The sequence below is a fragment of the Oncorhynchus kisutch genome, linkage group LG6, assembly GCF_002021735.2.
Source record: "Oncorhynchus kisutch isolate 150728-3 linkage group LG6, Okis_V2, whole genome shotgun sequence".
Classification (NCBI taxonomy): Eukaryota; Metazoa; Chordata; class Actinopteri; order Salmoniformes; family Salmonidae; genus Oncorhynchus; species Oncorhynchus kisutch.
Window position 1 is genome coordinate 29,373,868 of NC_034179.2, and position 24,282 is coordinate 29,398,149.

The 24,282-nt window shown below is 43.3% G+C and overlaps 2 protein-coding genes and 1 long non-coding RNA gene across 6 annotated transcripts in view; 1 reads left to right on the top strand and 2 right to left on the bottom strand.

Moving 5' to 3' along the window:
• Nucleotides 1-848: 848 nt before the first annotated feature.
• Nucleotides 849-11,277, bottom strand: mtmr2 (myotubularin related protein 2). Of its 4 annotated transcripts, XM_031826556.1 has the most exons (17): nt 10,975-11,237; nt 8,972-9,118; nt 8,188-8,293; nt 8,050-8,073; nt 7,877-7,937; nt 7,705-7,799; nt 7,488-7,592; nt 7,151-7,255; nt 6,967-7,050; nt 6,745-6,894; nt 6,435-6,623; nt 3,988-4,173; nt 3,636-3,842; nt 3,299-3,391; nt 3,050-3,163; nt 2,676-2,852; nt 849-2,320 (listed from the first exon to the last, which is right to left on the bottom strand). In XM_031826556.1, the coding sequence occupies exons 3-17, from the start codon at nt 8,236-8,238 to the stop codon at nt 2,156-2,158; spliced, it is 1,806 nt and encodes a 601-aa protein (XP_031682416.1). In that variant the 5' UTR covers nt 8,239-8,293; nt 8,972-9,118; nt 10,975-11,237; the 3' UTR covers nt 849-2,155. The 4 variants fall into 4 exon arrangements, with proteins under 4 accessions (XP_031682416.1, XP_020340921.1, XP_031682417.1 ...); XM_020485332.2 differs by lacking the exon at nt 8,972-9,118 and having other exon boundaries at nt 10,975-11,277; XM_031826557.1 differs by lacking the exon at nt 8,050-8,073 and having other exon boundaries at nt 10,975-11,087.
• On the top strand, nt 10,666-21,020 carry LOC116374376 (uncharacterized). The gene is made up of 3 exons (XR_004210260.1): nt 10,666-11,072; nt 19,057-19,130; nt 20,909-21,020. It is a non-coding gene; the product is annotated as an uncharacterized LOC116374376 (long non-coding RNA).
• LOC109891782 (cGMP-dependent 3',5'-cyclic phosphodiesterase-like) overlaps nt 11,441-24,282 on the bottom strand; it is a 32,816-nt gene continuing 19,974 nt past the window's right edge. Inside the window, exons 16-29 of the mRNA XM_031826555.1 lie at nt 22,612-22,693; nt 22,321-22,495; nt 21,683-21,795; nt 21,435-21,512; nt 21,188-21,310; nt 20,904-21,097; nt 20,716-20,803; nt 19,051-19,098; nt 18,687-18,761; nt 18,483-18,582; nt 18,268-18,380; nt 13,966-14,004; nt 13,732-13,838; nt 11,441-13,570 (exon numbers count right to left, since the gene is read on the bottom strand). Coding sequence (XP_031682415.1) covers nt 13,315-13,570; nt 13,732-13,838; nt 13,966-14,004; nt 18,268-18,380; nt 18,483-18,582; nt 18,687-18,761; nt 19,051-19,098; nt 20,716-20,803; nt 20,904-21,097; nt 21,188-21,310; nt 21,435-21,512; nt 21,683-21,795; nt 22,321-22,495; nt 22,612-22,693 — 1,591 coding nt within the window. The 3' untranslated portion in view covers nt 11,441-13,314. The remainder of the gene's footprint in view (nt 13,571-13,731; nt 13,839-13,965; nt 14,005-18,267; nt 18,381-18,482; nt 18,583-18,686; nt 18,762-19,050; nt 19,099-20,715; nt 20,804-20,903; nt 21,098-21,187; nt 21,311-21,434; nt 21,513-21,682; nt 21,796-22,320; nt 22,496-22,611; nt 22,694-24,282) is intronic.

A 24,282-nucleotide genomic window follows, 5' to 3' on the forward strand; every position in this document is an offset into this window, starting at 1 on the left:
CTGAAGCGTCTGCCAACTTACTACTGGACAATACGGTATAAATATCATTGTTAACGACACAACCAAAATGATTCAGTTGTCTTCCTATTTCCACATAATCTGTCACGGTTCCCCGCCCCAGTAGGGCATAAACCAACCTCTCTCCTTATTGATACTGCTAATACACTCAAATCATGTTCAAACAACATTTGAATCTTTTTGCTTCTCTAACCATGGATGAGGCTCTCCTCCAGAACCTTTTATCACCATCCACATTCCCACTCACAATGTTTGATCTTGAAGCACAGATATTCTCAGATATCTCCTATTCTCCACCGTATGCACTTCCTTCCTTTGTCCTTCTACATGGACTACTTCTCTTCAACCTTTTGTATTAGTACACAAGTATGACAATTTATCCATACACACACTCCACTGCCTCCTGGCCACCGTGGCTACACTTACAGATCTCGCAGGGGAACACCCCCACTATAGACCTATCCTACATAGAACCTACCCTACACTGTAAGTTAGCTATTGATCTAGGGACCTATCCTAACGGAACCTACCTTAAACTATATATTTATATCCTTCTATTAGGCGTTGTCTCCTCTTTGCACATCTAGACAGCCAATATATCTTTGTTGCTAGGCAGGAACTTAGGTGGTGTGTTGTAATAAAAACTCACTTCATCTGACCTGGGCCCAAATTCCTCACTAATCCACAGCTATCCAACCAGGTGATTGCCTTTTCCCTCACTCATTTAACTTTCCAGACCCCTAGTTTTAATCCACCCTCCATTGACCCCACCATATACATGTAATCATTAACTTTTAGTATAGCAAGTATTTCAAGCTAGAATCCAACAATACATATGCAGCATTTATTAAGAACCTGTGAGTATGACCTTTCAAGAAGCACTTAGTTACAGCTTTCATTTTAAAACCCTAACTAAACCATTAAATGCACATTGTCAATCCTGATTATACATTTTCTGAGTGAGCAGTCTGCAAAGTGATGTTATCGCAGAAATCACCACAATATGCAGATAACAGGGCCAAAATTCTAACATACATTCATATAGCTACCCTCTAACACTATCCCTCCTCCCTATATATGATGCACAGCATAACTCTAGCTAGACTTGTCTAGACTAGTCCATATCATAAAGATTTCCACCACTACTCCCTCATCTTTGCTGTAGGAGTGAGGGATGGTATACAGTACACAGATCAGTCTTCATGCTTATGGTTAACAATATTTAACTAAGTCAAGATGACCACTCATTGCAACAATTCAATATATTAGATGATTAACTGGTCTTTGCAGTCAAAAAGCCCTCAAGCTATAACCTAATCAATTAGGAATGAGACAGAACTGTAAGCCTATAAGTATATGGTATACTGTAAACTATACACACAACCTACGAGACAGAAAATAGTATTCACTTAACTTGCTAATAAAAGGAACTTGACAGCTTAAAAACACAACATACTGATCAGATGGAATGTCATACATAACTAACAATACACACACCCACATGCCCACATTGATTCATTCACACCTATTTGGTCAAAATGTGTCCATTCAGTAACTATTTTCTCAACTCCGAGACAATTCTGACCTCAAACCCTATTTGGATTATGTCAAGTAGAAATAAACATACATTTGTTTAACTAGCCTGCCTTTCTGGAATAAATCTCCACCCTGCTTTAACAATGGAGGAATTAATTGAGCTATTACTTTTAGTGTGTTGCTTGTTTTATCCTATTAATCAATTAGTGTACTTATCACTTAGAATAAATGTAATACCTACATACAGTAAGCTAATATATTTCATACTTATTTGATGATAATATGTTACAGTACTCTTGACCCTGGCAGCAGAGGTCAGTAGAGTGTAGTATGGCTGTAGCAAGGTGGTTGGAAACAAAGGCAGCTCTGTTTGGTGCAGCAGAAGGTTCTGACCATAGAGATATAAATTAATCTTCTTATTCTCATTCTACAGTTCTGACTCTATATGACCTCAGCTGTTGAGGTGGAGCAGCCAAAGGCCAATATGCGGTTTCTACAGACACTTGTTGGTTGTTTTGCTTCCTATAGGAGTTGGGCCTCGGTCCTCAGCCGTCCACTATAAGCTTCCGGACACCATCCCCCTGGGTTGTCTGTCTGCTTGTCAGACAAAGGTCTGAACCGGAGTGATGGAGCGGGTGGGAGAGCCCGCCCTCTCAGAGGATGAGGAGGCAGAGCGATTGGTCACCTCTCGCTGCAGCTCCTCCACCCTCTTCTGAAGCTCCGCCCGCTTTGCCAGCAGCTCCTTGTAGCGCTGGTGAACAGGCTCCTGGGAATAAGGTAGACAAACGGTAATGGTCAACACTAGAACATAACTATGCTATAACAAGCATACAAACAGCCATTTATATGAATGGAAATGTACATTTACCAGTGGAGGCTGCTGAGGGGAGGAAGGATAATAATGGCTGGAATGGAACAAATGGCATCAAACACAAGGAAACCAAGTGTTTGATGTATTTGATACCATTCCGCTCGAGCCATTACCACGAGCCCGTCCTCCCCAATTAAGGTGCCACCAACCTCCTGTGACGTTTACTCATACTAATTATACCAGAAAGCATAAATATTACTACCATTAACTTCATTACTCCTGCTATGAAAGTGAGATAGTTTTCCCAGACCTGTGGCCTCATGCGAGGGTTCCAGCGGATGTAGTATCCCACCCAGAGCTCCAGGTGGCGCATGCTGACCACTGGGAACAGCACATGGTTGGAATAGTTGACATACAGAGGGTTGGTGAACTCCTCTGGCTGGCTGTTGATGTAGGCCCACAGGGAAACTGTCTTCTTGGGCAGCTCCTGCAGAACAATACAATGTATGACATGTGGGTGTTAACATAAGCAAATCAAATATATCCCTTAGCATATTCCTATTAGCACTGTTAAACAACTATGTATGAAATGTTATCCATGACAGACCATATTAATTTAGTTTCACATTTCTGCATTGCACTCCATGCGTTTGTCGTCAATCTAACGCCATTGTTGGCACTCACCTCCTTCACCCTCTGCTGTTCACTATTACACATGAACGTCCCAAACAGGCAGCTGTACAGGTGGTCCAGGATGGTGATCAGGAAGTATTCGTTGAACTCAAAGGCTGCAGGAAACTTAAGACGACAACAACAGTTAATTTACAATCCAAGGGGATGTTTGTTAAACATGACCCGTGTACTTTTTACTAGGGCCCAGAGCTTTTCCTGGTCAGGTCATATGGTTAGGAAAAACTCAGTGATGTCACTCACCTGGCGGGTCATCTGCCACACGCAGTCTATGAACTGCAGGAAGACAGGCGAGCGGTCTGCGTCTGTGTGGTTCTTATCCCCATGACCGATCCTCTGGAAGGAGAAGAACAGGGAGTCATGTGACCATAATGGCTGAACAAAACACAAGAAACAGGAAAGGGTGAAGTTGGGTCAACCATGTCCCAAGTCAGGAAATGATGTAGCCATCCAGAGTTTTAAACCATTTCAACTTCTCTTACCACATTAGAATGTCCAAAGCATTTCCAAAATGTGGCCCAAGTATTGAGGCTTGGTATAAGGAACACAACACTGTTAGAGGAAGTAAAGGCTTATTTACCAGCTGGAAGCGGTGGCCGAAGCTCAGCCACTCTTTCTCCAGCAGCACCTGGAAGCCGCGGATGGTGCGGTAGTGTCCGTCCAGCATCACCATGGCCAGGGAGGTGAGCTGGGCAGTACGGTCCCACCCATCACTGCAGTGAACCACCACTGACGTCTTCCCTGACTCCACCTTGTCTGCAATACGCAGCGCCCCAGCCAGGATCAGCTACGCAGGGCACAGACAGACAGGTTAACATGGGCTGGAACAGCATCCAAGACACACCTTCTCCTCATTTTCTGCTTCTACTCTCTTTAACTCTTTATGTACAAAACAAATCATCTCAACCTTGATTTATTTTCTCTCCCCTCACCTTGATGTGTTCCAGCCAATGAGTGGACTCGAGGTTGGAGAACCAATGGGACTCCTCGATGTTGGGATAGACTACCTCCTTCAGCTTGCGCAGTGACTCCCTCATCACGTGGATGTTGTGGATGTCCAAGAACACCAATTCTGCATTCTGATAGGCATCCTCACTCTCATAGCCACCCCCTTTCATCTGAGGACAACACAGAGAATGTAGTCATCTCTTGTAATTTAATAATGTTACAGATTTTTTTAAATTTATGCTTCAGAGTGGCGATGCTGTTAAGCAGCTGGTGAAGATACTGCGAGACACTGGGGCAGCCCAGTCCTTCATTTAGTCTTGCCTTTGTCTGACACTTCAGCTACTGCCTATAGTGTGTAGCACAAGGCATGGAGATGGGTTGCATGGAAGCTCCTTTGTATAATGTGGAACTCGAGTCTGATCTTATTTATGGATCCGCTGTCGGTGTGAGGTCTAGACTACCGGTGAAGGGGGTCTCATTCAATTTGGGAAACGATTTGGCTGGAGAAGGTTGTGCTAAATCCTGTAATTTGTAAGGAACCCAGAGTAGAGGAACCTGATGGGTTATCAGAAAAGTAGCGTGTTCCCAGCGTGTGCCGTTACACGTGCTATGTCTAAGAAAGTTACTGCGAGCAAGTCTAGTGTTGAGGAAGATGCCTGCAATCCCACCATGGTCGATCTGTAAAGATGTCTCCCTCGTATTTTTGCTGAGATACATCCAGAGGAGGAGTTTGATAAAGTTTGTGTGAGTTACTTTGACAGAGATGGCATTCTAATGAGGAAATGGCATTCTCGCTCTACTTCTGTGCAGGACGATTGGCCCAGTGCATCTCAAATTGTCATTCCAGTTACACTTCGATAAGAGATACTGAGGTTGGCTAACGATGGTAGTATGGCAGGTCATCTTGGAGTCAACAAGAAGTATGACTGTGTCTTGCGTAACTTCTTCTGGCCTGGTCTGAAACAGGATGCCATGTCTTACAGTAAATCCTGTTATGTTTTCCAGCAGATGAGTATACCGAACCAAGCTGTGGTGGTTGCACCTTTGCAGCCTATTCCTGCTTTTGACAAACCTTTCAGCAAGGTTCTGGTGGATTGTGTTGGTCCTTTGCCCAAAGCAAAGAGTGGTAACCAGTTTCTCTTAACCATCACGTGTGCTGCCACTCGTTTCCCTGATGCCCTTCCACTGAGAAAAATCACCAGAGGAAAGTTACTATGGATATTACAGGAGTTTCCAATTGAAAAATCAGACATATCGGTGGTAAGGACAACTTGGTTGCCGTTTGTCTTTCAAGGGTGGGCAGTCAATAAGTTTTGTATTTAGCCAGTGTGTTGCCCTGGCTCACAATTTGTTTGACTGCACGTTTTGCTGTTTTGGAGATGAGTATTGTTTTGGTTGCGTTCATTCCAGTGCGATGAGAGTATAAGAAACATACTTTATTTTACATGTTTCTCAAAACTTCTGTGTTTTAGTCAACTATATAAAAAAGAATAACAATCAGGTGGGGGGTTGTCTTGTATTTAATTGTTGACAGTAGACGCCATGTTAATATTGGAAAAGGCGATGCATAAGTAGCAACGCATTTAAGTGAAATTAAAGTTGTTTTCTTTTGGTGGTGAACAAACTTGTCCAACAAAAATATAGGATATATTTGTTGTCATAAGAAAGAAGGTGTTTGGTTTTTCCATTTATGTTTTGAGGTTGGACTTTTTGCCATGTATGTTAGTATGTTAGTACGTAGGGTGCGCCGATTGGCGTCATCTATTTAGTCAGTATGTGTTACACATGTGCTGGTTGCCATCTTGTTAGTGGGAAGGTGTTTCACCTGTGCTGGCCCAGATGCTATTTAAGTGGCTGGCCCAGATGCTATTTAAGTGGCTGGCCCAGTGTTCCAGTTGTTTTGAGAGATGTGGAGGATCAACACCTTTAGTTGGTGCGCCCTATTTGATTTATAGAAAAAAAAAACATTCCTTTGTCTGATCTTCCCTCTTTTCGTTTCACCTATATTTTTGCTTTGCTTCCTGCCTAAATTTGGTGTGGGTTTTAATTTAGTTTCCCTGTTCTTGGGCAAATTTAGTGGGCGCTCATTGTGGGTGTCTTTAGTTCCAGTTGTTGTTGCTCGTCAACTTTCAGTGGACAACGCCATGAGTGTCTTTCAGATCCCCTCTTAAAACACCACCTGTTTTGTTTTGGTTGTTTTCAGTGACTATTTAATTATTTTAATTATTTTATTTTATTATTTTCTTGCTGGAGAACGTTCCCATATACCCTGAACGATAGTGAATAGTTTTCATACTTACAGAAGATCTGTGAGAGGAGATCAACATCAATTCCACAGCAAATAACGCTATCGGTTGAGCATTGAACTGTATTGGCATTGAGTATGTGAAACGCACTTTGCACTCAAATATTATTATTACCAATAACATACCTTGTTGGCAGCAGCATTGACGCTAGGCCTGGCATCGAAGATGAAGAGCTTGTGGGACTGAGCGTTGGCATCCATGATGGTCTGGAGGTACTTCTCATCATCTTTGCTGCGCTTGCCGTTGACCCCGACCATGGGCTGACTACAGCGGATCACTGTGGCCTGGCTCTCTGGGTGAATCCATGACAGCACCTGCACCGCACACAGCAGAGGCATTGGCATGGACAGGACCACAACACTGGACCACAAGTACTACATCAAGGTACTACTACGGAGGTACCGCAGACAGTGTAAAGTGTACATATTAACTCACAGGTATCCTGCCCTTGGCTCTGAAGGCAGCCACTCTCTTCAACTCCTCATCTGGGATGTTAACAGGCACCACCAGGGTTGATGGGTAAGTGTCACACAGCTCGTAGTGATCATTCACTTTAGTTATCCTCCAGCTCTCGTTGGGTAAGCCCTACACACACCCCACCACAAGTGTATAAACAGCTTATAACCAGAGCCCAGATTCTCAGAATCTTTCAAATACCTGTCTTTTGTATTCCGCTTGAGCATCATACACTTTCCAGCCATTTTCAGGATAGACCTGCCCATACTCAAAGGCAAAGATTGTCTGTGGATGATAGACAAAAAAATTGTCAAGTCAGTTGGGTCTGTACATACAGCACACAGGTAACAGACCAGGGGTAGCAGAAACCTAGTGACTCACTCACCAGACCATTAGAAACAGGAAAGGCACATTTCATCAAGATTTCGAAAATGGACTTCCTGAGTGAATCCTCCATCTGCTTGTGTGCAAACCGCAGATTACGGATATCCTGAGGAGACCGGTCACTGTAACCACTCATTTACACTCAGAGAAAAAAGTACACTAGTGCAGTGATTGGAGTCACATTTAAACAGATTTATCTGAATCAATCATGGTAATTTCATCAGGGCACAAGAGTATAAGAAAAATGCTTGTTCTCTTTGAGAGCGTCATAGATTATATATTAGGACAAACATCAGGTAAGGGATGTTCCAGGCATTTTTGTGGTGGTCACTGCTCACCTTGCAGACAAGCCCGTAGGAGACATCACCACGGCTAGATGCCCCTCCTATCTTCTCCACCCGGCTCACTACCCCCAGGGGCAAGTCCAGCACAAACGCTGGTTCCTAGGAGACAAAGGAAATAATAAAAACAATGATTTGACATCCTGAAGGGTGGAATGGAGACATATGGAAAGCTATTATGACTGTTATATCAGTATAACAAAAGCCTACATACCCTGTCCATGCATTTGAAAAACAACCTGTAGTTGGTGACAGTCAATGTCCCCCTCAGTGCACCGATGTAAGGACAGATGTAGGTGACATCTTTGGCTGTTAGAAGGTTTAAGCAGGTCATTACATTAAACTCAAAATAACCGATAGATGGACACAAAAGGGGGGTGACATACCCATGTCTTGCACGCTTTCCTTTGGTAGTAACTGTGGTTCTTCTTTTGAATCCCTGAGCACCTGTATATAAAACAAGATTCCATTGATAGGTAAAACATTCAGAGTAGAAGTAGATTATATTAATTAAAATGGCAACACAAATCTTTAAGGGAAGTGGGATTGAAGAATATACCTTGGCAACCGCTTTAGGTCTACCCTGAAATCAATAGAAGAAAAGCAAGAGGGACAAAGGCAGACATGTTTTAGATGTTACTGCTACATTAGTAGACCTAAATCTACGTAAAGTGTAGGTGAAGAGCCATGTACCAACCCGTAGCTCTGGGGAAAAGTCTGTTGAGATGGACACATTGTCAGAAGACATTGCAAAGGTGGGCTTGGCAGCGTGAGCGGACCGGTCAGAACGAGAGGTGGAGGTACTGTGATGAGAATAGCAGAATACATGTTCTATATCTTAGGATACTGAGCAAAAATATCATACCTAGCCCAGGGGACTGGATAATATATCACTGTCTGTTAGACCCTGTTTTTCAGTCCCCTGGGCTACTTACGCAGACTAGACGGCTGTGGAATCTGCCATCATGTCTAGCTAACTACACTGAACAAAAATATAAACGCAACATATAAAAATGGTGGTCCCATGTTTCATGAGCTGACATAAAAGATCCCAGAAATGTTCCATATGCACAACTTATTTAGCACAAATTTGTTTACATCCCTGTTAGTGAGCATTTCTCCTTTGCCAAGATAATCCATTCACCTGAAAAGGTGTGGCAAAGCAAGAAGCTGATTAAACAGCATGATCATTACATAGGTGCACCGTATGCTGCGAACAATAAAAAGCCACTCAAATGTGTAGTTATCACAACTCAACACCACAGATGTCTCAATTGGCATGCTGACTGCAGGAATGTCCACCAGAGCTGTTGTGAGAATTGAATGTTCATTGCTCTACCATAAGCCACCTCGAATGTAATTTTTGAGAATTTGGCAGTATGTCCAAACGGCCTCAACCGCAGATCACGCGTAACCACACCAGCACAGGACCACCACATGCAGTTCGGCATCGTAACCGACTTCAGTTGGCAAATGCTCACCTTCAATGGCCACTGGCACGTTGGAGGAGAGGTGCGCTCTTCATGGATGAATCCCGGTTTCAACTGTACCAAGCAGTTTGCTGATGTCAACATTGTGAACAGAGTGCCCCATGGTGGCAGTGGAGTTTTGGTATGGGCAGGCATAAGCTACGGACAACAAACACAATTGCATTTTATCGATGGCAATTTGAATGCAGAGATACCGTGACGAGATCCTGAGGCCCATTGTCGTGCCATTAATCCGCTACCTTCACCTCATGTTTTAGCATAATAACGCACTGCCCCATGTCGCAAGGATCTGAATACAATTCCTGGAAGCTGAAAATGTCCCAGTTCTTCCATGGCCTGCATACTCAGACATTTCACCCATTGAGCTTGTTTGGGATGCTCTGGATCAACACCCACAACAGTGTGTTCCAGTTCCAGCAACTTTGCACAGCCATTGAAGAGTGGGACAACATTCCACAGGCCATAATCAACAGCCTGATCAATTCTGCGAAGGAGATGTCACGCTGCATGAGGCACATGGTCACACCAGATACTGACTGGTTTTCTGATCCACGCCCCAACCTTTTAAGGTATCTGTGAACAACAGATGCATATCTGTATTCCCAGGCATGTGAAATCCATAGATTAGGGCCTAATGAATTTATTTCAATTGACTGATTTCTTTATATGAACTATAAAATCTTTGAAATTGTTGCATTTTATATTTTTGTTCAGAATAGTTAGTACTACTAGTAGAAAAGTCTACTTTCCAGTGGTGGAAAAAGTACAGAATTGTTATACTTGAGAAAAAGTAAAGATACCTTTTTTTAATAGAAAATTACTCAAGTAAAAGTGAGTCACCCAGTAAAATACTACTTGAGTAAGTCAAAGTATTTGGTTTTAAACATACTTAAAGTATCAAAAGTAAATAACTTCAAATTCCCCTATATTAAAAAAAAGATGGCACCATTTTATTTTTTTACAGATCGCCTGGAGCACACTCCAACAATTTACAAACTTAGCATTTGTGTTTAGTGAGTCCGCCAGATCAGATGCAAGTTAACCCACTGTTCCTAGGCCGTCATTGAAAATAAGAATTTGTTCTTAACTGACTTGCCTGGTTAAATAAAGGTAAAAACATTTTTTTAAAGACTGTTACAAAACTGTGTATTAGTGGCACCACTTTTGTTAAGACTTTGGACATTTAAGCAAGTTATCTGCAGCATTCCATTCCAACAATTACCGTGGATCTATGTGCATGCCAGAGAACTTTCGATTTGTAAAGTGGTCGTGCCACCTAATCTGTGTTCTGCCAGCATTGTATTGATTCTCAAGGCATGATTTTGCCAGATTCTCAAGGCATGATTGTTTTTATTTTGAATTCTTTAAATGAAGTTGAATTTGGTTTTGAATTTGAAATTAAAATCAATATTCACAAATAATGAGTTGTTCTTATTTGTTGATAATCCAATATGACAATTTACCCGCTGATGGGGCAAATTGTCACAAGTGCACACTTTCTATTTAACGGTCTACAACTCCGTACTGAAATAAGATATGATGATGTAATGAATACAAAATATGTGCCCAATAATTTCTCCTTTCATTTCGTATGACATTTATACCATTGTGATGCATTGTGCCCAGTAAATGTTAGAAAGTGTGACAACATACTTCGCCCTCCCCTACTTTACATACCTCGCTCTCCCCTACTTTACATACCTCGCTCTCCCCTACTTTACATACCTCGCTCTCCCCCACCACTGCTGCTTTTTTTGGGCAAACTGTTAAATTACCTTTTCGAGCTGTCTCCCATAGCGACTTTTGTAACCCTAATCCCAGTATTGTTCAGCGAATAGTTCAACATCTTTCATTGAATTACAGTCGTATAATGACATACAGTATATTCACTATCGAGAATGTTTCGACGCATTTTAGATAGCGATAGGCAGCATAGTCAGATATACAAGCGCCTGTCAATCGACTACACAGGGAGCAAGTTGAGCGAGCCCCACCTGGACAGTGAATCGACACTCGGCTGCCTTGATGAGGAACGCTTCGAGCCTAGACTGTCGATGCTCCCGGTGTTCTCCATGGTAAATCTTGGTCAAATGTAAGTATATTAATTATCAGGTTGAGGCGAGAGGGCAGATATCTACATGCAACTGTTTTGATTCCGTCCTTGGTGAAAAGTAAATCCAAGGTACAGACAGGAAGCTGACATCTTTTCCCAGAGTTCCCTGACCCTGTCCATAATAACGGGAGTGGGTTGTTTTACTTCTCGTTTGTATGGAGCTATTTTTTAACAGTCCATCTATGGTTGGGGTTGCGCCCCCCGCAGCCATTACAGGTTATTACATGTAGCCCACCCCATCAACACTATCAAGAGCTAAATGCTCCATCATCAGAGATTTTTTTTAAAGACAAATATGGGTAGAGAAGGTGAAGATGAGGATTGAGAATGGACACGTACTCAACACATTGTGTGCAAAACATTTTATTTGTGCACAGATATTAGGAACTAATATAAATATCCAGTGCATCATGTTAACATGTAGATTCAAGAATTCACAGAATTATCTATTTTTGGTATTTGGAAATTGAAAAAGGCAAACAGACACATCAACATAAGAACTTAATATAGTTGGATGTTACAAAAACAAAAATGCATATCGACCCCATGCCATTTCTACATGTCACACATTCAAAAAGCAATGTCCAAATCAGACCAGATTTACACAAACTCTGAAAACAGTGTTTGGAGGGGATACAGGGGAGAAGAAACATGTTATGAAAAATGTGTGCTATAAACTAGTGAATTTATAACTTTAAAAAAATATACAGTAGGCCTACATTATACATTCCAATCACCAACATTGTTATATATATACACACAATACCACAAAGTATATATATTAACAATCGAGCAGTGTCTCATGTTGAAGGCAACCCAACAAGGTAAGGCAAGCTTGTTACATTCTGTTTACAAACGGATTGAAAATATGGTCCGTTATGGCATCCCGGCAAAATAAATAGTGGGGGTGTGCTTACCGGTAAAACGTGAGCCTATCACAATTAATACAACATGCCCAAAAAACAATTTGCTACTACAGAAGTATTTATCATTACTGCATGTCAGCCACATCAAATTGTTGGGGTTTGGATGCCGAAATTATTTTGTGAGTGGACGTATATGCGTGGGTAGCCTACAAGGAGCGTATTTGTTAAGCGATTGTTTGACAATCACATGAAAACATCATGACTGGTTGTGTTCATGCCACATTAAACGGCATAGGCGGCCGTGCCATAAGGCTAGGGGAAGCTTTCTCTGGAGTAAAATGAATTAAATTGCCGAAAGTATATGGCCTAATTAGCATACTCCTGTCAATACATAAATAAAATCATTGAAAATAGGCTATTACACCAGAAAGCATGATTTGGCCACAGGATTATTAGTAAAAAATATAAAAAAATCTGTGGATTGTTTTCAATCGCATCGCCTACATTCGGAAGGGTCCGACATTTGGACAGTGCAGGCTGCAAATACATGATTGAGTTACTACTGTCAGTGAAAAGCAGAGACCCAGCCAGGCATATCGCTATATTTAAAAATACAATCGCGGAAAAACTGTTTGGAAAGCAAATGGCTATTGCTGTAAAGAGATGAGGATGAAAATATCTGTCTTTTAATTATCACAAAATTATTATGCTACTGTTCGCTCAATTAAGTTACCTTATTGGCACCAGTGGAGAACATCGGCCATATCCACGGTGTGAGCATATTCACTGTATTTGTCAATGGGCCAGTGCCACTTTTAGTTTTTATTGATCTGTTTGTCAGTGTTAGCAGAGTAGGCTACCCTGTACTTTATGTATGATTTTCTTCTTTAAATGCCTGCTCGCACCTGGGTGTCCCATACCGGTAGGTAAAAATGTTAATCTATGTTCACCCCCGTTTACAATGTACATGGTTCTACCTGATAACTCTCCATATCTGCCTTTAAAGATTCACACAAACTTCAAGTATCATTGTGAGAAACTCAAGGCAAAATAAAAAATATAATTTTGTAAAATGAGTTTATAGCCATTGTAATATTCCTCTCTCCAAATCTATGTAATCAATCATTTTCTGTGTCCCCCTTGCTGTCTGCATGGTGTTCCACACCAGCTGCAATGTGAGAGAATTATCATTTAGATTGTTGTGCACTACATCCTGTAAAATAGGTGTCTTTGCAGGGGGAGGTAATAAAATAATGATTGAGCCACAATCCATTTTGGGTATGACAGAATATAAAATCAAAATCACTTTGATGTAGGTGTTAGTTCTCCATGACTCTTGGTTGTCTTGCTGTGGCCTAGGGCTGGGCTGGAGGGCTACCATTGGTCTCATCGTCCATTTCCTGCCCTGTCTGTCTGTCCTGTCCTTCCTGTTCCATCTGTCCGTTCTGCTCAACCTGTAGCTGCTCAAACTCTGCATCTAGGTAGTCCAGAGAATCGTTGCCAGGCCACCGCTTAATGTTGAGCTTGTGAGAGACCCTACCCCACTGTTCTCTGTTGCTAGCCACGGTTTCATACAGCTCTGCCGACCTGGGGAACAGGTCCTGGAGGAGTCTGTAGGAGGAAGTAGAGGAAGGGGGGAGGGGGGAATATAGTGAGACAAGCTAAGGAGAGTCCACTAATATGCATTACAACAAAAACAGTTCTCATTGTCTGAGAACAATTACACCCATCCTCTCCCAGATTTGGGGGTTAGGGATCAGTCAGAGGCTCACTTATAGATGGGCATGGCTATGTGCTCCATGAAGCTTGTCTGCAGCTCTGGGATGTAGGCCTTCTCCCTGTCCATCATCTCACTGGGACGGTTCCCCATAGCCTTCTCCTGCAGCCACAAGCACAGGGACACACTCTCACACAGAGGAAATCGTAAAAGCCCCTGTACCACATGGAGACAGAATACAATATGAGGCATACCATGTTGGGCATTCAATAAACAATTCCATACATACCAGATCTCCTTGAGAAAAGAATTCCTTGTAAATAAGTCCCTGAAACAAAAACAGACATGCGTTTCATGTGAACATACTGCATGGAGGCCTACACGACCACCCCTCATCACTGTCAAACGCTCCCTAAAACACTTCTGTGAGCAGGCCTTTCTAATCGACCTGGCCCGGGTATCCTGGAAGGACATTGACCTCATCCCGTCAGTTGAGGATGCCTGGTCATTCTTTAAAAGTAACTTCCTCACCATTTAAGATAGGCATGCCCGTTCAAAAAATGCAGAACTAAGAACAGATACAGCCCTTGGTTCACTCCAGACCTGACTGCCCTCGACCAGCACAAAAACATCCTGTGGCGGACTGCAATAGCATCGAATAGTCCCCGCGATATGCAACTGTTCAGGGAAGTCAGGAACCAATACACGCAGTCAGTCAGGAAAGCTAAGGCCAGCTTCTTCAGGCAGAAGTTTGCATCCTGTAGCTCCAACTCCAAAAAGTTCTGGGACACTGTGAAGTCCATGGAGAACAAGAGCACCTCCTCCCAGCTGCCCACTGCACTGAGGCTAGGTAATACGGTCACCACCGATAAATCCATGATTATCGAAAACTTCAACAAGCATTTCTCAACGGCTGGCCATGCCTTCCGCCTGGCTACTCCAACCTCGGCCAACAGCTCCGCCCCCCCCGCAGCTACTCGCCCAAGCCTCTCCAGGTTCTCCTTTACCCAAATCCAGATAGCAGATGTTCTGAAAGAGCTGCAAAACCTGGACCCGTACAAAATCAGCTGGGCTTGACAATCTGGACCCTCTATTTCTGAAACTATCCGCCGCCATTGTCGCAACCCCTATTACCAGCCTGTTCAACCTCTCTTTCACATCGTCTGAGATCCCCAAGGATTGGAAAGCTGCCGCAGTCATCCCCCTCTTCAAAGGGGGAGACACCCTGGACCCAAACTGTTACAGACCTATATCCATCCTGCCCTGCCTATCTAAGGTCTTCGAAAGCCAAGTCAACAAACAGGTCACTGACCATCTCGAATCCCACCGTACCTTCTCCGCTGTGCAATCTGGTTTCCGAGCCGGTCACGGGTGCACCTCAGCCACGCTCAAGGTACTAAACGATATCATAACCGCCATCGATAAAAGACAGTACTGTGCAGCCGTCTTCATCGACCTTGCCAAGGCTTTCGACTCTGTCAATCACCATATTCTTATCGGCAGACTCAGTAGCCTCGGTTTTTCAGATGACTGCCTTGCCTGGTTCACCAATTACTTTGCAGACAGAGTTCAGTGTGTCAAATTGGAGGGCATGCTGTCCGGTCCTCTGGCAGTCTCTATGGGGGTGCCACAGGGTTCAATTCTCGGGCCGACTCTTTTCTCCGTATATATCAATGATGTTGCTCTTGCTGTGATTCCCTGATCCACCTCTACGCAGACGACACCATTCTATATACTTCCGGCCCGTCCTTGGACACTGTGCTATCTAACCTCCAAACGAGCTTCAATGCCATACAACACTCCTTCCGTGGCCTCCAACTGCTCTTAAACGCTAGTAAAACCAAATGCATGCTTTTCAACCGTTCGCTGCCTGCACCTGACCAGCATCACCACCCTGGATGGTTCCGACCTTGAATATGTGGAAATCTATAAGTACCTAGGTGTCTGGCTAGACTGTAAACTCTCCTTCCAGACTCATATCAAACATCTCCAAAGCCTCCTTCACTCACGCCGCCAAACTTACCCTAGTAAAACTGACTATCCTACCGATCCTCGACTTTGGCGATGTCATCTACAAAATTGCTTCCAACATTCTACTCAGCAAACTGGATGCAGTTTATCACAGTGCCATCCGTTTGGTCACTAAAGCACCTTATACCACCCACCACTGCGACTTGTATGCTCTAGTCGGCTGGCCCTCGCTACATATTCGTCGCCAGACCCACTGGCTCCAGGTCATCTACAAGTCCATGCTACAGTGCCTTGCGAAAGTATTCGGCCCCCTTGAACTTTGCGACCTTTTGCCACATTTCAGGCTTCAAACATAAAGATATAAAACTGTATTATTTTGTGAAGAATCAACAACAAGTGGGACACAATCATGAAGTGGAACAACATTTATTGGATATTTCAAACTTTTTTAACAAATCAAAAACTGAAAAATTGGGCGTGCAAAATTATTCAGCCCCTTTACTTTCAGTGCAGCAAACTCTCTCCAGAAGTTCAGTGAGGATCTCTGAATGATCCAATGTTGACCTAAATGACTAATGATGATAAATACAATCCACCTGTGTGTAATCAAGTCTCCGTATAAATGCACCTGCACTGTGATAGTCTCAGAGGTCCGTTAAAAGCGCAGAGAGCATCATGAAGAACAAGGAACACACCAGGCAGGTCCGAGATACTGTTGTGAAGAAGTTTAAAGCCGGATTAGGATACAAAAAGATTTCCCAAGCTTTAAACATCCCAAGGAGCACTGTGCAAGCGATAATATTGAAATGGAAGGAGTATCAGACCACTGCAAATCTACCAAGACCTGGCCGTCCCTCTAAACTTTCAGCTCATACAAGGAGAAGACTGATCAGAGATGCAGCCAAGAGGCCCATGATCACTCTGGATGAACTGCAGAGATCTACAGCTGAGGTGGGAGACTCTGTCCATAGGACAACAATCAGTCGTATATTGCACAAATCTGGCCTTTATGGAAGAGTGGCAAGAAGAAAGCCATTTCTTAAAGATATCCATAAAAAGTGTTGGTTAAAGTTTGCCACAAGCCACCTGGGAGACACACCAAACATGTGGAAGAAGGTGCTCTGGTCAGATGAAACCAAAATTGAACTTTTTGGCAACAATGCAAAAATGTTTGGCGTAAAAGCAACACAGCACATCACCCTGAACACAACATCCCCACTGTCAAACATGGTGGTGGCAGCATCATGGTTTGGGCCTGCTTTTCTTCAGCAGGGACAGGGAAGATGGTTAAAATTGATGGGAAGATGGATGGAGCCAAATACAGGACCATTCTGGAAGAAAACCTGATGGAGTCTGCAAAAGACCTGAGACTGTGACGGAGATTTGTCTTCCAACAAGACAATGATCCAAAACATAAAGCAAAATCTACAATGGAATGGTTCAAAAATAAACATATCCAGGTGTTAGAATGGCCAAGTCAAAGTCCAGACCTGAATCCAATCGAGAATCTGTGGAAAGAATTGAAAACTGCTGTTCACAAATGCTCTCCATCCAACCTCACTGAGCTCGAGCTGTTTTGCAAGGAGGAATGGGAAAAAATGTCAGTCTCTCGATGTGCAAAACTGATAGAGACATACCCCAAGCGACTTACAGCTGTAATCGCAGCAAAAGGTGGCGCTACAAAGTATTAACTTAAGGGGGCTGAATAATTTTGCACGCCCAATTTTTCAATTTTTGATTTGTTAAAAAGGTTTGAAATATCCAATAAATGTCGTTCCACTTCATGATTGTGTCCCACTTGTTGTTGATTCTTCACAAAAAAATACAGTTTTATATCTTTATGTTTGAAGCATGAAATGTGGCAAAAGGTCGCAAAGTTCAAGGGGGCCGAATACTTTCGCAAGGCACTGTAGGTAAAGCTCCGCCTTATCTCAGTTCACTGGTCACGATGGCAACACCCATCCGTAGCACGCGCTCCAGCAGGTGTATCTCACTGATTATCCCTAAAGCCAACACCTCATTTGGCCTCCTTTCGTTCCAGTACTCTGCTGCCTGTGACTGGAACGAATTGCAAAAATCGCTGAAGTTGGAGACTTTTATCTCCCTCACCAACTTCAAACATCTGCTATCTGAGCAGCTAACCGATCGCTGCAGCTGTCTATTGGTAAATAGCCCACCCATTTTCACCTACCTCATCCCCATACTGTTTTTATTTATTTACTTTTCTGCTCTTTTGCACACCAATATCTCTACCTGTACATGTCCATCTGATCATTTATCACTCCAGTGTTAATCTGCAAAATTGTAATTATTTGCCTACCCCCTCATGCCTTTTGCACACAATGTATATAGACTCCCCTTTTTTTCTACTGTGTTATTGACTTGTTAATTGTTTACTCCATGTGTAACTCTGTGTTGTCTGTTCACACTGCTATGCTTTATCTTGGCCAGGTCGCAGTTGCAAATGAGAACTTGTTCTCAACTAGCCTACCTGGTTAAATAAAAAATAAAGAAATTTAAATAAAAAAATCTTACTAAGACCAATAAAAGTGATCTAAATGTGAAAGAAGGTGAGAACACAGTTGGTTATTAAAGGCGTAAGATCTGAGTGGGTTCTTACTGCGATCTTCCAGGTGGTCTTCCAGTCCTTGGTCTGGTCAGAGAGGTCACAGGAGGTCATGATCAGGCACAGTAGCAGGTTATGGTGCTGAGGGTCTTTGGTGTTGTAGCCCACTGGAAGACACAACAGACAGTATGATTATAATAAGAAATAGAAGAGAAGTGAAGTGCTACCTTTCATAAGACTCTGAGACAGGATGTAGGGGGATAATTTACCATCTGCCATTTTCTGCAGATCCTTCAGGATCCGTAGGTGATGAGCCAAGTCTGTGGCTAGGATGATGTCCCTCATCAGGTCAAGCATCCTCTGGTAGTCCTAGCAATCAAAAAAAACAATGTGGAAACAGAGTCAAAATAGTACAACACCAACTAAAAAAGCTTGAGAAAAGAGTACAGTCCTTACATTGCCTTTTGTTTTACCTTTCTAGATAACTTTTCATATATGTTGCAGCCCTGGGTGTTGAGTATGGCAATCGTCTGAGCAAAGTGATGCCTCTGGAAATGAGAGCCAATTCAATGTCAGTGGTGAGGTTGCAATTATATTTCATATCCACTCGAGGGCAGAAACGACCCAGCGCACCATCGAGCCATGGTTTTGCCTGGGGAAAACCTAGTCAGTTGCACAACTGAATGCATTCAATGGAAATTTGTCGTCCACATATAAAACAAAACCGCTGAATCAGAGAGGTGCGGGTGGCTGCCTTAATTGACATCCATGTCATCGGCTCCTAAGGATGAGGGACATGCATAATACCATTCTGATTCATGAAGTATTTGTGTTTACCTCCAGCACAGATCCCTCAGAACTATACAGGCCAGCCAACACAGATTTCTGGAAAAAAGAAGACAGAAGAGCTTGTTTGGGTAATACACTTTTCTGTGGCAGTTGGTATGATATACAGTGTATTCGGAAAGTATTCAGACTCCTTGACTTTTCCCATATTTTGTTACGTTACAGCCTTACTCTAAAATGGATTAACAAAAACAAGTATCCCTCAATCTACAAACAATACCCCATAATGACAAAGCAAAAACAGTTTTTTAGAAATGTTTGCAAATGTATTAAAAAGCACCTTTGGCAGGGATTACAGCCTCAACTTTTCTTGTGTATGACACTACAAGCTTGGCACACCTGTATTTAGGGAGTTTCTACCATTTCTTCTCTGCAGATCCTCAAGCTCTGTCAGGTTGGATGGGGAGGTTTGCTGCACAGCCATTTTCAGGTCTCGCAAGAGATGTTTGATCGGGATCAAATTCGGGCTCTGGCTGGGCCACTCAAGGACATTCAGAGACGGGTCCCGAAGCCAGTCCTGCATTGTCTTGGCTTTGTGCTAAGGGTCGTTGTCCTGTTGGAAGGTGAACATATGCCTCAGTATGAGGTCCTGAGTGCTCTGGAGCAGGTTTTTATTAAGGATCTCTATACTTCACTGTTCATCTTTCCCTCGTTCCTAACTAGTCTCCTCTGCCTCAGCCTCTGAAAAACATCCCCACAGCATGATGCTGCCACCACCATGCTTCACTGTAGGGATGGTGCCAGGTTTCCTCCAGATGTGACGCTTGGCACTCAATCTTGGTTTCATCAGACAAGAGAATCTTGTTTCTCATGGTCTGAGAGTTGTTTAGGTGCCTTTTGGCAAACTCCAAGCGACCTGTCGCACCTTTTCCTGAGGAGTAGCTTCTGTTTGGCCGTTCTACCATAAAGGCCTGATTGGTGGAGTGCTGCAGTGATGGTTGTCCTTCTGGAAGGTTCTCCCATCTCCACAGAGGAACTCTGGAGCTCTGTCAGTGACCATCGGGTTCGTGGTCACCTCCCTGACCAAGGCCCTTCTCCCCCGATTGCTCAGTTTGGCCATGCGGCCAGCTCTAGGAAGAGTCTTGGGGGTTCCACACTTCTTCCATTTAAGAATGATGGAAGCCACTGTGTTCTTGGGGACCTTCAATGCTGCAGAATGTTGTGCCTTGACACAATCCTGTCTCGGATCTCTACGGACAATTCCTTTGACCTCATGGCTTGGTTTTTGCTCTGACATGCACTGTCAACTGTAGGGCCTTATATAGATTTCCAAATAATGTCCAATCAATTGAATTTACCACAGATGGACTCCAATCAAGTTGTAGAAACATCTCAATAATGATCAATCCGGAAACCGGATGCACCTGAGCTCAATTTCGAGTCGCATAGCAAAAGGTTGGAATACTGTAAATAAGGTATTCCTGTTTTTTATTTAGAGTATACACTATTTGCAAACATTTCTAAACCTGTTTTCGCTTTGTCATTATGGGGTATTGTGGGTAAATTCAGGGGGAAAAAATGTTTTAATACATTTTAGAATAAGGCTGTAACATAACAAAATGTGGAAAAGGGGACAGGGTCTGAATTCTTTCCAAATGCACTGTAGATATACATACAGCATAGGAGTCTGTGTGTTTGTGGTATGTGGGATCTTACAGATGCCACCTGGAAGGAGTTGTTGGTCCCTCTGTGGTCCAAGTCATGACACATGCAGGACACAAAAAGAGCAAACATCTCGATGTCCCTGAAACAAAAGAACGCTGCGGTGTGAGTTGAGGTGTTCTTGAGTGTGTTTCACTTTGCTGTAGCAAAGTTTGTAAATGCTTATCTCTGTGTGTTCATACTCTAGGTAGTTGGAGAGCTCCAGGTTCTTGCAGAGGAGGTAGCAAAAATGAGAGACTGAGAATGCGTGCATCCAGTTGTGATATGGAGGATCCCTGTAGCCTCTCTTCACCATCAGACAGAACCTGGCCAGCGTGTGCATGTTGATCTTGTAGGTGTTTATGAAGCCCATGTCCTCAAACATGCTGATAATGGCCTGAAAACAGGAGGCATGATCAAGATACATGAGAAAAAATAAATTATACTACCAGTGTATTTCTCCAAGAGTGTGTGTTGATTGTCTCACCGTGGGTGTGCTGTCGTCTGACAGGGAGCGAGGTGTGTAGGTGAAGCTGGAGAAGCTGGGGTAGATTTCCCCTACAGGCTGGATTCCCACAGTCAGTAGCCGGGTCACTTCCTCCTCTGACACCTGAGAGACAGGGTCAAAGGTCAGGACATGAACTGCCAAATATTACAAACTGACTGGATCTGCATTCATAGGTTGAAGAGATTAGTTGAATAGGTTGAAGAAGAGCTCTGATTGGATGGTTTACCATCATGTGGTACTTCATCATCTCATTAGCCAGCTGACTCCTAAACTGGGCTTCGTCAACTCTCTTATACAGGAGGGACTGGGGAGGAACAGAGAGCACAGGAGTCATTCATCATGATGACAACATTGATTAACACTAACGTGTCATCAACAATCTATCAATATCCTTACTCAATAGAAAAATATATATCAGGTAATAATCAGTTATAAGGTCTAAAGGATAGGCAAAGGGGATGTCTGTGCACTCACATGCGCGATGCTGATGCCACAGTATATGGAGAAGGCTGTGGCCAAGTCCTCATCAAGGCGGGTGAACCATGGTCCATTAGTCTTGTTGACCAGCTCAGCCACGCCAATCACTTCTGAACGTGCAGAGAAAGAGAGGGAGAAAGAGAAAGATGATAGATGTATGTGTATAGATATAGATCAGAAATAGGGAGAGGGGCCGCGACCGGGAGGCTCATGGGGCGACGCACCATTGGCCCAGCGTCGTCCGGGTTAGGAAGGGTTTGGCCTGCAGGGATATCCTCGTCTCATGGTGCACTAGCATCTCCTGTGGCGGGCCGGACGCAGTGCACACTGACCAGGTCGCTAGGTGTATGGTGTTTCCTCCGACACATTGGTGCGGCTGGCTTCCGGGTTGGATGTGCGTTGTGTCAAGAAGCAGTGCTGCTTGGTTGGGTTGTGTTTCGGAGGACGCATGGCTCTCAACCTTCGCCTCTCCCGAGTCCGTACGGGAGTTGCAGTGACGAGACAAGACAGTAACTACTACCAATTGGATACCATGAAATTGGGGAGAAAAAGGGGTAAAATAATAAAAAATGTAATTAAAAAAATAGGGAGAGGGGGAAATGGAGAGAGAAAGACAAAGAGAGGCAGAGACAGACCTCCGTGTTCATCCTTTATGGGGAAGCAGAGGATGTTGCGTGTCCTGAAGCCTGTGCTGTCGTCCACGGCGCGGTAGAAGAGAGGGTGGGAGTAGGCATCTGTGATGTTGAGGATCTTCCCTGTGGTGGCGACATGGCCTGCTATGCCCTGGTCAGCAGGGATACGCAGCTCTGTCTGAGATGAGAAGAAAAAGGCAATTATACTATGGAAATAACATCCATTTACAATGAAATGTTATCTTATACTAAACTTAGGGCTTTGATGTGAGTAAGTTTAGGATAAAGACCCACTTCCTCATTGATAACCACTCCTCCATCAAACACCTTGGCAACCAGCTCATGACTGACACTGTCCAACAGGAACACAGAACAACTGGAGGAGAGAAAGATGGGTCATATTAATCAGTGATACTAAGGCTGTGCTCGAATACCCACACTAACATCCTGTATAATACATACTTAATGCGTCAGTCGTGATACAGTCATGGCCAAAAGTTTTGAGAATAACACAAATATTAATTTTCACAAAGTTTGCTGCTTCAGTGTCTTTAGATATTTTTGTCACATGTTACTATGGAATACTGAAGTATAATTACAAGCATTTCATAAGTGTCAAAGGCTTTTATTGACAATTACATGAAATTGATGCAAAGAGTCAATATTTGCAGTGCTGACCCTTCTTTTTCAAGACCTCTGCAATCTGCCCTGGCATGCTTAACTTAACTTCTGGGCCACATCCTGACTGACGGCAGCCCATTCTTGCATAATCAATGCTTGGAGTTTATCAGAATTTGTGGGTTTTTGTTTGTCCACCCGCCTCTTGAGGAATGACCACAAGTTCTCAATGGGATTAAGGTCTGGGGAGTTTCGTGGCCATGGACCCAAAATATCAATGTTTTGTTCCTCGAGCCACTTAGTTATCACTTTTGCCTTATGGCAAGGTGCTCCATCATGCTGGAAAAGGCATTGTTCGTCACCAAACTGTTCCTGGATTGTTGGGAGAAGTTTCTCTCGGAGGATGTGTTGGTACCATTCTTTATTCATGGCTGTGTTCTTAGGCAAAATTGTGAGTGAACCCACTCCCTTGGCTGAGAAGCAACCCACACATGAATGGTCTCAGGATGCTTTACTGTTGGCATGACACAGGACTGATGGTAGCGCTCACCTTGTCTTCTCCGGCCAAGCTTTTTTCCAGATGCCCCAAACAATCGGAAAGGGGATTCATCAGAGAAATGACTTTACCCCAGTCCTCAGCAGTCCAATCCCTGTACCTTTTGCAGAATATCAGTCTGTCCCTGATGTTTTTAGGAGACGGTCATGGCGATTGCTGGACTTTCTTGAGTGCCCTTAAGCCTTCTACACAACAATTGAACCCCTCGCCTTGAAGTTCTTGATGATCCGAGAAATGGTTGATTTAGGTGCAATCTTACTGGCAGCAATATCCTTGCCTGTGAATCCCTTTTTGTGCAAAGCAATGACGACAGCATGTGTTTCCTTGCAGGTAACCATGGCTGACAGAGGAAAAACAATGATTCCAAGCACCACCCTCCTTTTGAAGCTTCCAGTCTGTTATTCGAACTCAATCAGCATGACAGAGTGATCTCCAGCCTTGTCCTCGTCAACACTCACACCTGTGTTAACGAGAGAATCAGTGACATGATGTCAGCTGGTCCTTTTGTGGCAGGGCTGAAATGCAGTGGAAATGTTTTTTGGGAATGCATTCATTTGCATGACAAAGAGGGACTTTGCAATTAATTGCAATTCATCTGATCACTCTTCATAACATTCTGGAGTATATGCAAATTGCCATCACACAAACTGAGGCAGCAGACTTTATGAAAATGTATATTTGTGTCATTCTCAAAACTTTTGGCCACAACTGTACTATATACTATTAGATCATTTTAGTATACTGTAAGCGAATGGTATCATTTCAGTTGAGCATACTAGAGCTTCGCTTGT

Bases quoted from the DNA above. Each gene is read 5' to 3' on its own strand.
- mtmr2 (XM_020485332.2), bottom strand. From the start codon at position 11,054: ATGGAGAACACCGGGAGCATCGACAGTCTAGGCTCGAAGCGTTCCTCA. The intron at 8,294-10,974 runs GTGGGGCTCGCT...TTCTCATCACAG, and splicing joins AGTGTCGATTCACTGTCCAG to TACCTCCACCTCTCGTTCTG. The intron at 7,593-7,704 runs GTATGTAGGCTT...TTTGTCTCCTAG, and splicing joins TTTTCAAATGCATGGACAGG to GAACCAGCGTTTGTGCTGGA.